Raw genomic sequence first — 13,911 nt, 5'->3', positions numbered from 1 at the left:
CCTACCTGAGTGACATATTTGGAAAGCTGAACTAAATGAACTAAATCTACAGCTTCAAGGGAAAGATAAACACCTCCCTCAGGTCACAGACAGGATCAGCTCTTTCACTTGAAAGCTTGCAATGTGGGGCAGGCGACTTGATGAAGTAAATACTGATTCATTCGAGAACCTGCATGAATTTGTTTACACTACTGACTATGATGCCACCTCAGTGATTCCATATATTAAGGAGCATATTTCATCACTGATGGGATTCTTTAAAAAGTACTTCCCTGAAAACAGTTCCCAATATGACTGGGTGAGAGATCCTTTCAATGCACCAGCTCCAACTGGTTTCAGCTCTGCAGAGGAGGACCAGTTCATTGATATGACGTCTGACTCCACATTGAGACTGAGGTTCACATCACAGACACTGAGTGAATTCTGGCTGAGTGTAGAGAGGCAGTATCCACTCTTAGGGCAGAGGGCCATGGGCATTCTTCTTCCTTTTGCAACATCTTATCTTTGTGAGACTGGCTTCTCTGCTGTTGCTGCACTGAAGACCAAGTACAGGTCCCAGCTAAACATTGAGCAGGAGCTGAGAGTTGCAGTATCATGCTTCAAACCCCGCTTCGAAAAGCTGTGCTCTGCAAAACGTGCTCATTGTAGCCATTAATCCTGGCTTCCTCATTTTGATTTTAAAAATCTGCACAAATTGTTTTATTCATTTTTGTTTTATAGGTCAAAGTGTTTCATATTGTGCTCCTGAGTTCATGTTGCTGATCAATTTGAATTTATTATTTATTGATTATATTTTATTTTATTTTTCAGTATCAAATGGTCAAAACAATTTACAGTTTAAATAAGGCTTGATTTTTTTTTAGCATTTCAGGCAAATTGATGCACTTTAAGTGTTTTCTGTTACAGACTAAAAAACAATGTTAATAAAGTTATTCTTTGTTGTAAGGGGGGGGGGGGGCGTAACAGAAAATAATTAAGAAGCACTGCCTCAGGCAAACTGCATTTCCTTAGATTTGGAAGGGATATTGCACAATCACATCCCAACTAGCACATTTGGTTCCTTGGAAGTTGTGGGAACGTATGTTTTTGGTTTTCCATTGGTTTTGGGAACAAGCCATAAGTTTCCTGACAGGTAAAAATGAGAACTGAAGTGAAAATTTCGCCTGTTCTGGGAACGTTTATATTTAGGTTGCAGGGAGGTTATTTGAACGTTTTACTGTGGTTCCCTGAAAGTTTTCCCAGGAAGTTTTATTCCTGTTTTCCTTTTTTCTTAATGTTCTAAGAACATGACTTTAAATACAGTGGCGTGCGAAAGTATTTACCCCCCTTGGCATTTTTCCTATTTTGTTGCCTTACAACCTGGAATTAAAATGGATTTTTTTGGGGGGGTTGTATCATTTCAGTTACACAACATGCCTACCACTTTGAAGATGCAAAATATTTATATAATAAATATATTATCGCTGTCCTATTAGTTTATTCATATTTAAAAAATACCTCATATCATAGCCTTTGAAGCCGATAACCAGGGTTGGAAATTCGATTTTGTCATTGGCGGGTATATATATTGGGTATATATATTGGGTATATATATTGGCGGGTATATATTTATATATATTTGTCATTGGCGGGAATGTATATTTCACCAGCCATGTGGCGGGTGGTCACACAGAGTATTTGGGAACAGTTTTGTTTTTATCCGAAGCCCACATGTAGAAGTTGATCGAATTGACAAGAAAGGCTACTAAGTATGACTTTGTACTTCGTGTTTCTTGGCCAGTTACATAGTTTTGTTCACATGCTATGTTTTTAAATGTTAGTTTGAGTTTGCTGCAACTGTCTGCTGCTAGGAAGAGGTTGCAGTCAGAGATTTTTCTCATCACAGACAATAAAGTTACCACGGTAATGGCCCGTCCCTTAAAGGGCCAGCTGAACATTTTTGTCTCACCTAATAATTGTGCTTCATTGAGCATGGATCACTCCCAAACATGTTTATTAATGAACTTTTAGCCATTGTTCTTCTAGATTTGTTTGTGTGCTTCTACATTTATTCTTAAAACATTATGTACTCCTTGTAAAAAATGTCAGAGTAGAGCCCAGCTCTATCACTCAGCATTTTGTGGCAGGGCAGGAACTTTGTTGATTCTTGATGTTCAGTTGTAGAACTGTTTTTATTATTGGATCTAAATTATTTATTTTAACATACATTGGTTAAAAGATGCCGGTAACAAAAATGAAATTACACAATATACCCCATTACTTCTTACTAGTAATACATTTATTGTTTTTTAAACAAAGCGTGTTCATTAGTTATTTTGTTGTGAGTTTTTGAATAATTATGGAGAGAAAAAAATTTCAGTGGCTGGTAGATTTTTTCAATCTACTGTACCTGCTACAATGGCTGGCGGACCAAAAAGTACATTTCCCACCCTGTCAACAACTAGTACCAGTAAGACCCATTGATAACTGCCAAATGTTACCACAATTGTGTTTTCCAAAACTTTACTTCTGTTTTGAGTGTGAGCTAACTTTCCTGTACTAGAAATGTCACCAACACCATCAATTGTGGTTTGTTGATGGTGTAGCCTTCTGTATGTGGAGCAACTGTTGAAGTGAATGTGTCAGGGGAAGTTTTTAGAGACAATGTTTTAGTTTGTGGTCTACAGGAGGCTTGTTGTGACAGACAAGTGTTTACACATAAGGCATAAAACTAAGGCTGTGACAGTCATGGAATTTTGGATGGCGGTTATTGGCCAGCCGGTTGCAAGCGTGGTGAAACTGAGAAGACATTGTCTGTCCTTTTGAGTTTTGAAACTCATGTTAGGATATGTCAGTTATCCCGTGAGAGCTTTTGTGCCAAACCCACTAAGGCGTTTCAGATGCCAAGCTTATGGTCGTGTTGTGGTGGAGGGAGATTCTGAGATGTGAGAAGTGTGCAGGAGGGCATGGCACAAAGGAATTTTGTAGTATCGGTGGAAAAAACTGTGTGTCAATTGTGGGGGTGCCAATATTGCTGGGGATCAGAAGTGCCCGGTGCGAGAGACAGGTTGAGGTTGCCAGCGTCAGAGTAGAACAGAAGGTTTCATTTGCCGAGGCAGTGAAGGGAGTAGAGGATGATGAGTCAAGGGTAGGCCTAGGCCAGTACAGAGTGATACAAATTTGTGCTTCAGTAAGGTTGGCTTCTTAGCATTCAGTGCCATGGTTATCACAGAAAATAGACGTTGTGGTGGCAGCTGCAGAGAAGTACTTGGGTGTACAAGGTTTTACTGTAGAAGATTTACAAGGTGTGTTGAACAAAAGAGTCCTGTCCTCCCAGGCTGTCAGTTAGGGTCAAAGTAGTGGAATGGGGTGTTTAAAAAAAAATAGTATAATATAGGTGTAGTGTTAGTTAATGGTGCAATTGTATTTAGGTAGGACTTCCCAACTTTAAATCTTCGTCATACTTCTTCTTATTCTTCTTCACACAACACCTCTTATACCGTTTAAGCTAGAAACGACATTCAACTTTATAACGTGTAAACCAGGGGTCTCCAACAGAAATCTACTTCTCTGCTATTCAAATCTGAAATTATAACAGAATCATCTGGTACCAATCAAACATTACAGCTGTTTAAGTAACAGCATCAACTTTTGACCACTTTCCGAACAAGTTAGACAAAAGGTTAGAGGGTATGACATTTTTGTCTACTTCTCTACTATTTAAATCTGTCAAGGAAACAAAAATATCCACTACGGATCTAAGGATACAGTTATTTTAGTAACTGCATTAACACATTTTCCAAACTTTTTCCGAACAACTGCCGTTCTGACCAGTCTCCCAATAAGTCAGACTCCAGAGATTTGAGACTGGGACGGAGGTTCACCTTCCAGCAAGACAATGACCCTAAGCATACTGCTAAAGCAACACTTGAGTGGTTTAAGGGGAAACATTTACATGTCTTGGAATGGCCTAGTCAAAGCCCAGACCTCAATCCAATTGAGAATCTGTGGTATGACTTAGATTGCTGTACATTTTTTATTTATTTTTTATTTATTTAACTAGGCAAGTCAGTTAAACAAATTCTTATTTTCAATGACTGCCTAGGAACAGCAGGTTAACTGCCTGTTCAGGGGCAGAACGACAGATTTGTACCTTGTCAGCTCGGGGGTTTGAACTTGCAACCTTCCGGTTCAATTCATGTTGTTACTCATATGACCAGAGAAAGTGACATTTTCCTTGATTTAAAAAAAGACACAAACCACTAATAATAACAACGCAAGCTTATCGGAACATTTTGCAATACTCATTCATTACAGCTGCAGTGGCTAACAAATGTGTTGACAGTGCTGAATAATAACTTAAACATGAACCTACTCATAAAAACAGCCGCTATTTACTGTATTCGTTGAGTCTCTCTCTAGTCATAATCTCACAGTATCAACTTTTCTGTGCATTCAAGGCTTCCTTTTACGGTCTATGGCTTGAGGAGACTGTGCAAACACGGTGAGCTTAGCTATCTAATTGGCCAGGTGCACTTGATTTGCTCTCTTGGCCTGCCGAGTAGGAGGAATTATACCTTCAGACACTTGGCTACTAAATCAAGTGCACCTACCGCCAACAGGCTTTATCATTGTTTTTTAACAGAAATGCTTAGTGATCGACTAGGAATTCCTTAACGATAGACCAGTCGGTGACTACTGCTTTAAATAGTAAAGTTAAACTTTCAAACTTTTACCACTATCACAAAAATACTTTTAAAGAGTTAAAGCAAGTCCCATCAGTTTTTCTTCATGGAAAATGGCCATCTATTTATTTTTTATCCTCCTTTTTATTTTTGTGTCACAAAATGTAGTGTGATCAACCACACGCTCCCCGCACAGTAGGTTGTTGACATGCACAAACAAAATGTGCAAACTCCATGATACTGAAGAAGAAGGAGGAAGTAAAAGCAGAAAGTGTACCCATCAATATGTGGTGTGATTTGTTGACTGAATTCAACTGACATTACAAAAAATACATTCCATTGCATGAGCCACATTAGTTAACATAATTTGAATGTGGGCCTCCCGAGTGCCAGTGCTTGAGGCGTCACTGCAGATCTGGATTCGATCCTGGGCTGTAACGCAGCCGCCCGCGACCGGGAGACCCATGAGGCGGCACACATTTGGCTCAGGGTCGTCCGGGTTAGGGGGATGTCCTTGTCCCATCGCACTCTAGCGACTCCTGTGGCGGGCCAGGTGCATGCACGCTGACATGATTGGCAGTTGTACAGAGTTTCCTCCGACACATTGGTGTGGCTGGCTTCCGAGTTAAGCGAGCAGTGCGGCTTGGCAGGGTTGTGTTTCGGAGGACGCATGGCTCTCGACCTTCGGCTCTCCCGAGTCCGTACTGGAGTTGCAGCGATGGGACAAGACTGTAACTACCAATTGGGGAGAAAAAGGGGTAAAAAGTACGCAAAAAAATATATAGAATAAAAAAATATGCAACATAATTTGAAAGAACTTTCTACATTATCATGGAAATTATTGCATCACAATACCAGGCAGCCATTGTGAGTGTACCCTGAGTTTACCAGTCAAATTCCCAGGGTTAGAGGCTCTAAGCCTGAGGCGAGTTCAACAAGGCTTCTGTTTGCAATGAACATGTTGCCAGAGAAACAATTTCAGATGAACGATTTGAATGAACATTCCAAAATGTTACGGTGAAATGTCAAACAGCTACTTTTTGTAAGGATTACTGTGGCTTTTTAGTGACAGTATTCAAACTGAAAATGAGAAAATATGTTAAAGCTTTTAGCGTCATACCCAATGTCACGCCCTGACCTGAGATATCTCTGTTTTCTTGATATTTTGGTTAGGTCAGGGCGTGACTAGCGTGGGTACACTAGTTTTTGGTATTGTCTAGTTTTTTTTGTATGTTTAGGGGTTTTGTAGGCCTACCAAAGAAGAGCCAATCAGAGGCAGCTGTTTATCGTTGTCTCTGATTGGGGATCATATTTAGGTAGACATTTCCCTCTGTTGTTTGTGGGATCTTGTCTATGTGTAGTTGCCTGTCAGCACTTGTTTGTATAGTTTCACATTTCGTTTTGTTATTTTGTTCAGTGTTTTCATTCTTTAAATAAATAAGAATGAATGCGCCTTGGTCCGATCCTTATAACGAACGTAACACCCAAGAAGACTCAAGGCTGTAATCGCTGCCAAAGGTGCACAAAAGTACAGAGTAAAAGGTCTGAATACTTGTGTAATGTGATATTTACGTTTTTTACTTGTAATGAATTTTCAAACATTTCAATAAACCTGTTTTTGCATTGTCATTATGGGGTATTGTGTGTAGATTGATGAGGGGGAAAAAAACAATTTAATCAATTTTAGAATAAGGCTGTAATGTAACAAAATGTGGAAAAAGTCAAGGGGTCTGAATACTTTCTGAATGCACTTACATAGACAGGTACCTACTGCTCTCTGGGACCTCAGCTCTTCAAACTGTGGTCTGATACCATTGTACTGGTCTGGTTTACTGTGGTCTAATAGTGTAATACTCTAATGTTGATGATACTGTCAGTGGTGCAATGACACTGATTGTCATTCCATAGAAATAGAATACAGTACTATTTCTATGGTGTTACCAGTGATAGAGTGGTTACAATGTGATGCTCATGTTGCCTGTGCTGGCTCTTAGGTGGTTGCTGTGGCTCCGACGAGAAGACCTACGTGGTGGGAGGCTGGTCCTGGGCCTGGTGGCTCATCTCAGACATCCAGAGGTAGGAACAGGGTGTAACCCATTCAGAGGGTTTAAGTACAGTTTGGGGATTTATACAATCACTGCCCTAACATCCAGAATTTACCTCCAAAACAAACCATTCAGGCCTACTGTTGTATGGCAGACAGATTTGTCTGTTTATATATTTTTTTAATCAAAATCTGTTTTAACACCATATTTAAAATGGTACCCACTCATCCTCACATTTACACCACACATTTAAACAACTTTACAATCTACATTAAATATTATACCTAGTCTCTTTACCCACACAAAGGAAATAAGCAGTTTGTTATTGTTATGTGGTTTGCAGTGAGAGTGCAGTGCAGTGTTTACTGTGTGTGTAAACACAACGTGTCACAGTTAGCAAGTCAGTTGCTCTCAAACACAACCTTGCTGTCAGCAACCCCTGTAAACACTACAGCACAGAATTGAAGTGGAAAAACAAACACACTGAGAGAGGTTAGGGTCAGGTGAAGTTCAATCTCACTGAATTATATTATCCTGTTAGAGACAGATAAAATACAGTTGGCCTATGTTTAAAATAAAACAAATCAACGTTAGCTTACACAGCACATATGATAGTTGTGAAATCAAATTTAAAAGATAATCGTTTTTAGATCTCTGAACATAAAAGATCCCGTTCCAATTTATTTCATGCATTTTCCCTTAACTATTAAGTATTGTGTTTATTTGTTACTTATTGTCTCTTTGTTTCTGCCATGCTAATCTGCCTTGCCTTGCCTGGTGTTCAACCCACCATGTCTCTCTCAGCCCTGCTGTGTCTTGGGGATGATGTCTTAACCATAGTGATTCTATTAAATTAATAGAGGGGCTATGTCATAAACCCTCAGTTTCAGAATGGGGTGAAAGTGGCAACCATAACCGTCAGGGAGAAATCCAAATCCAGTCTAATTGGAATGAATTGCAGTAGAGGCATAATCCTTATTTTACTTATGCAGGAAAATAAAAGTAAGGCATGTGATGTATCACAAATTGTGTATTGGAATTATAGTCAACCTAAAATATTGTCATATGATTATAAATACAGGTTTTAGCCTCTAAAATATATTTAAACAGACCATAAATGTCTCAGATTTTGTGATATTGGAAAGCTGTGAGTGCTATTATATGATACAGTATCAATACCGTTGCATTTACAACTTGTCTAAGTCCTATCATCGACTGATTTGAGCCAGTGTATGGCTGTGGATTGAGATATTGTGTAAAACAATGAATGTGAAGAATTTATCTGCACTGTATGTGTGCATTGTTTGAATGGAATGTCGGTGTATTGGCAGTTCATTTCACACATTTATGAAATCATTCCTCTAAAAGTGGTTGGCCAGCTAACACACATACAGTGCAGATACATTTTTCACATTCATTGTTTTACACAATATCTTATGACAGCACTGGAAAACCAGGGTTGACCAACTCCCTGACCAACATGGCTGACCTTTGCAAGGTTTATGTCCATTCTAGTATTCTAATTCCTCATTCTATGTCCCTAACTAGCTATGTATACAGTGCCTTCGGAAAAGTATTCAGACCACTTGACTTTTTCCACATTTTGTTATGTTTCAGCCTGCACACAATAACCCATAATGACAAAACAAAAACCATTAAAAAAAAATCTTAACAAATGTATTAAAAATACAAAACAGAAATATCTTATTTACATAAGTATTTAGACCCTTTGCTATGAGACTCAAAATTGAGCTCAGGTGTATCCTGTTTCCATTGATATATGCCAAGCTGAATGGTATATTAAATTGATTGGACACAATTTGGAAAGGGACACACCTGTCTATATAAGGTCCCACAGTTGGCAGTGCATTTCAGAGCAAAAACCAAGCCATGAGGTCGAAGGAACTCCGAGACAGGATTGTGTCAAGGCACAGATCTACCAAAAAATTTCTGCAAGAACACAGGGGCCTTCATCATTCTTAAATGGAATAAGTTTGGAACCACCAAGTGTCTTCCTAGAGCTGGCTGCCCGGCCAAACTGAGCAGTTGGGGGAGAAGGGAGGTGACCAAGAACCCGATGGTCACTCTGGCAGAGCTCTGGAGTTCCTCTGTGGAAATGGGAGAACCTTCCAGAAGGACAACCTTCTCTGCAACACTACACCAATCAGGCCTTTATGATAGTGGTCAGACAGAAGCCACTCCTCAGTAAAAGGTACATAACAGCCCACTTGGAGTTTGCCAAAAGGCACCTAAAGATTCTCAGATCATGAGTAACAAGATTCTCTGGTCCAATGAAACCAAGATTGAACTCTTTGGCCTGAATGCCAAGCGTCATGTCTAGAGGAAACCCGGCACCATTCCTACGGTGAAGCATGGTGATGGCAGCATCATGTTGTGGGGATGTTTTTCAGTGGCAGGGACTGGGAGACAAAGATGAACGGAGCAAAGTACAGTGAGATCCTTGATAAAACCTGTTCCAATGCGCTCAGGACCTCAGATTGGGGCGAAGGTTCACATTCCAAATGACAACGACCCTAAGCACACAGCCGAGACAACTCAGGAATGGCTTCGGAGCAAGTCTCTGAATGCCCTTGAGTGGCCAACCAGAGCTCAGACATGAACCCAATCAAACATCTCTGGAGAGACCTGAAAATAGCTATGCAGCAACGCTCCCCATTCAACCTGACAAAGCTTGAGAGGATCTGCAGAGAAGAATGGGAGAAACTCCCCAAATACAGGTGTGCCAAGCTTTTAGCGTCGTACCCAAGAAGAGTCGAGGTTGTAATCACTGCCAAAGGTTATTTAACAAAGTACTGAGTAAAGGGTCTGAATACTTATGTAAATGTGATATTTCCGTTTTTTTTTTCATATATATAAATTTGCACCAAAAAAGTGCTTTATCATTATGGGGTATTGTGTGTAGATTGATGAGGGATAAAACAATTTAATCCATTTTAAAATAAGGCTGTAACCTAACAAAATGAGGAAAGTCAAGGGGTCTGAACACTTTCCGACTGCACTGTATATATAGAGAGTTAGGTCAGGTTTTAGAATGGCTGCCATGTTAGCGCCCATGTAGAAGTTTATTCTTGAAATGTTGCTGATGTAACAATACGAGTGCGCCTCCGACAGTTCCCTTTGAAATGACCCGCTGTAAACAAGCAAAATAGAGCAGCGAATTTAACAGGCGTTTTTATTGATTAGCCTTCAGGATCATATGTATCCAAATCTTGACTATGTTTTAGTGTCAACAAATTGCATATCCACTTTCACTGGACATCTTCACAGGTTTAGAAAACTATCAGCAATAAACAGCATAACGCGGATGTAAGAATCAACGCTGGTAGAGACGAGTAGCAGGTAAAGGGAGTGAACATTTAATGAAATACGGACATGAAACAGGACAGGACAGCATCTGGACATGAACACATAACAACATAAATACTGACACCGGGAACAAACGGGGGAGCAGACAGTTATAGACAGGGCAATCAACAAAGGGAAGGAGTCCAGGTGAGCGCTGCTGCGCGTAATGATGTTGACAGGTGTGCATCATGAAGGGCAGCCTGGCGCCCTCGAACGTTAGAGTGGGAGAGCGGGAATAGGCGTGACAGCGGAAGCGTTAATTATTACTTATCAACGGCTATGGAGGAGAAAGTGGTGCTCCCGGAACGCTCAACCACATTGGCCTAACTTTCTATATATCTAAAAAAATTATTAACATTCATTTCACTAAGCAAGTTAGTTAATAACAAATTCTTATTTACAATGATGGCCTACACCATCCAAACCCGGACAACGCTGGGCAAAATATGCACCGCCCAATGGGACTCCCAATCACGGCTGGTTGTGATACACCCTGGATTCGAACCAGGGTGTCTGTAGTGACGACGCCTCTAGCACTGAGATGCAGTGCCTAAGACCGCTGCGCTACTCAGGAGCCCCTATATATATTTAGTGTACAAAACATTAGGTGAATCCAGGTGAAAGATATGATCCCGTATTGATGCAAGACAAAATATTTAAGTGCCTTTGAACGGGCAATGGTAGTAGGTGCCAGGCACACTGGTTTGAATGTGTTAAGAATTGCAAAGCTGCTGTTTTGTACACTCTGTGTATATGGCTCTGGCTCATACTATAAAGACAAGTTATTTTATCTAGTAGTTGCTAGGATACCTGCCATTAGGGCTCTAAATATAGTTAAGTAGATGGGATGGGATGGCTCAAGTGTTTGTTGCCATCCCATATATGCTCATATGCATATAGTATGCATAGCTCTCTCAAGTGTGTGAAAGAGCAGTGGAAAAATGTTGGTGTGAATGTTCACATTTGTATTGTGACTCAGTCAATTGTTTTGTTGACAATACTTGTTAACCGAGCCTCAACTAAGCAATAGAGATTGTCATTAGGGTCTTGCAGTGTGTAGAGGCATTCTTGAGTAATCTCTAGTGCCTTTAGTGCCTTAAACTCAGATGTAGGTTAAGAATGCTGCTGTGTGACTGCTATGCTGACCAATCCAATCCTTCCCCGTGACTTCTGCCGTTTGTCCTAGTTGTTGCTGTCCGTTGTGTTGTGAAGAGAACTGACTGGCTGTGCTGTGTTTGTGCTTGTAATGTAAACACCAGCATATTAGATCATTGATAGACTGGAGACATTTTGGTTCCATCTGAAGCTCTCTGCCTCAGCCTCTGGTGGTTAGGCTACACAATGGTTCCTTTTTGCTGTAAAGCAGGGTTCCCCAACTGGCAGCCCACGGGCCGAATTCGGCTCGCAGGTGATTTTATTTGGCCCGCCCAAATTATTATATATAGTTTTAATTATTGCATTTATTTTATTTTATTGTTGGACATAAAAGACTAAAAACACGAGGAAATCAGCTCCAAGTCATTTTAATTGTGGAAATCTGTTCCAAAGTATTCCCACGCATAATAGACAGATATATGTGATTGTATACAAATGTAAGCGAGGTTTGAAATGATTGTTTTTGTCAAATATTATATCTGTTTGGGCTTCTTGTGATCAATTTGCAGTCTACAAATGATTTGTAATTATGTTCCGGCCCCCTGACCATCCGCACAAGAAGAAATCGGCCAGTGGCTGAATCTCGTTGATGATCCCTGCTGTAGAATCTAGTCTATGGTAGGCTATGGCGTAGGCCTCCTAAAGTGTCTTCTAGAGTGTCTTCTCTCACCCCTGACCCTCCGTTACTGACACCCCTAACAGCTGTTATAAGTGTACTATATTCACTGCCCTGCCTCTCCTATTCCTACTATGCTACCACCTGCCTGCCCACCTAGGATGTCTCTGGAGATAATGACCATCCTTTGTCGCTGTGAGAATATCGAAACCTTGGAGGGTGTCCCCCTGGATGTGACAGGGGTGGCTCAGGTAATGCTTCAGATAGCCTTGAAAAGACCACAAAGGCACGAAAGACAACAGACAGTCAGGCAGTGACTGGTGCACTGGTCAAGAACAAAACAAACGTCAGAGGCAAACAAACGGTTGGACTAACTGGCCAACTACTGTGTATCTTTGTTTTTCCATCTTCATGTCACGTTGTTCTCTCCCTCTGCAGTGGAAGGGAGAGAGAGTCAGCTGTCTGTCATTAAACTGTTCTATGGGCTTTGCTACACAGCTAACGTCTGTTTGTTAACTCACTCCTATGGGCTTTGGCAACAGGGTCCCCATAATGAATGCCCTGAGAAAGGGATGCAAAGAAGGGTCCCACCGTTGCTAGCTATTACACTATTGATAAACACAAGTTTACATAACTTGATATTTATTTCAATGTGGTGATTCGATGCCCATCACATCTACATTGGGAACCTAATGATATTTTGCACTCCAGAAAAAAAGCATTTCAATTACATCCTGTTGTCACTGCCCTGGAGGAGGCCAATCGTTAGGCAAGGGTAATTTCAGTGTAGGAAAGGATGAAACAGCGTCTGTGGCACCAGTAAGTACAGATAGTAGTGTAAATCCCCTGGCACAGTCCCCGCAGCCGGACAACTTTCTCACGGTTTCTGGAAGGAAATGCTGTAGGAACGCTCAACCGGTGTCGCTCATTCAGCCGACAGAAACTTTCAACCGGTTTTCCCCATTAAGCAGCGGGTCGGAGTCAGAGGCCGATTCTTCTCTGGTCTCTACTCCTCCCGTTACGGGGTCTGAGACGCCGAAGCTTCCCACCATTAGCTCTGACAAATTGAAAACTCTAGTCATTGGCGACTCCATTACCCGCAGTATTAGACTTAAAGCGAATCATCCAGCGATCATACACTGTTTACCCGGGGGCAGGGCTACCGACGTTAAGGCTAATCTGAAGATGGTGCTGGCTAAAGCTAAAACTGGCGAGTGTAGAGAGTATAGAGATATTGTTATCCACGTCGGCACCAACGATGTTAGGATGAAACAGTCAGAAATCACTAAGCGCAACATAGCTTCTGCGTGCATATCAGCTAGAAAGATGTGTCGGCATCGAGTAATTGTCTCTGGCCCCCTCCCAGTTAGGGGGAGTGATGAGCTCTACAGCAGAGTCTCACAACTCAATCGCTGGTTGAAAACTGTTTTCTGCCCCTCCCAAAAGTTAGAATTTGTAGATAATTGGCCCTCTTTCTGGGACTCACCCACAAACAGGACCAAGCCTGACCTGCTGAGGAGTGACGGACTCCATCCTAGCTGGAGGGGTGCTCTCATCTTATCTACCAACATAGACAGGGCTCTAACTCCTCTAGCTCCACAATGAAATAGGGTGCAGGCCAGGCAGCAGGCTGTTAGCCAGCCTGCCAGCATAGTGGAGTCTGCCATTAGCACAGTCAGTGTAGTCAGCTCAGCTATCACCATTGAGACCGTGTCTGTGCCTCGACCTAGGTTGGGCAAAACTAAACATGGCGGTGTTCGCCTTAGCAATCTCACTAGGATAAAGACCACCTCCATTCCTGTCATTACTGAAAGAGATCATGATACCTCACATCTCAAAATAGGGCTACTTAATGTTAGATCCCTTACTTCAAAGGCAATTATAGTCAATGAACTAATCACTGATCATAATCTTGATGTGATTGGCCTGACTGAAACATGGCTTAAGCCTGATGAATTTACTGTTTTAAATGAGGCCTCACCTCCTGGCTACACTAGTGACCATATCCCCCGTGCATCCCGCAAAGGCGGAGGTGTTGCTAACATTTACGATAGCAAATTTCAAT

General features: G+C 41.3%; 1 protein-coding gene across 3 annotated transcripts in view; it reads left to right on the top strand.

Annotated features, from left to right (window-relative positions):
- LOC109872901 (flotillin-2a-like) overlaps positions 1 to 13,911 on the top strand; it is a 37,993-nt gene that overhangs the window by 3,229 nt on the left and 20,853 nt on the right. For all 3 annotated transcript variants that reach the window (XM_020464323.2, XM_031808317.1, XM_031808316.1), the window contains exon 2: positions 6,659 to 6,740. In XM_020464323.2, coding sequence (XP_020319912.1) covers positions 6,659 to 6,740 — 82 coding nt within the window. The remainder of the gene's footprint in view (positions 1 to 6,658; positions 6,741 to 13,911) is intronic.

Source organism: Oncorhynchus kisutch, linkage group LG28, assembly GCF_002021735.2.
Source record: "Oncorhynchus kisutch isolate 150728-3 linkage group LG28, Okis_V2, whole genome shotgun sequence".
NCBI lineage: Eukaryota > Metazoa > Chordata > Actinopteri > Salmoniformes > Salmonidae > Oncorhynchus > Oncorhynchus kisutch.
This window is presented reverse-complemented; position numbering and strand designations above follow the sequence as displayed.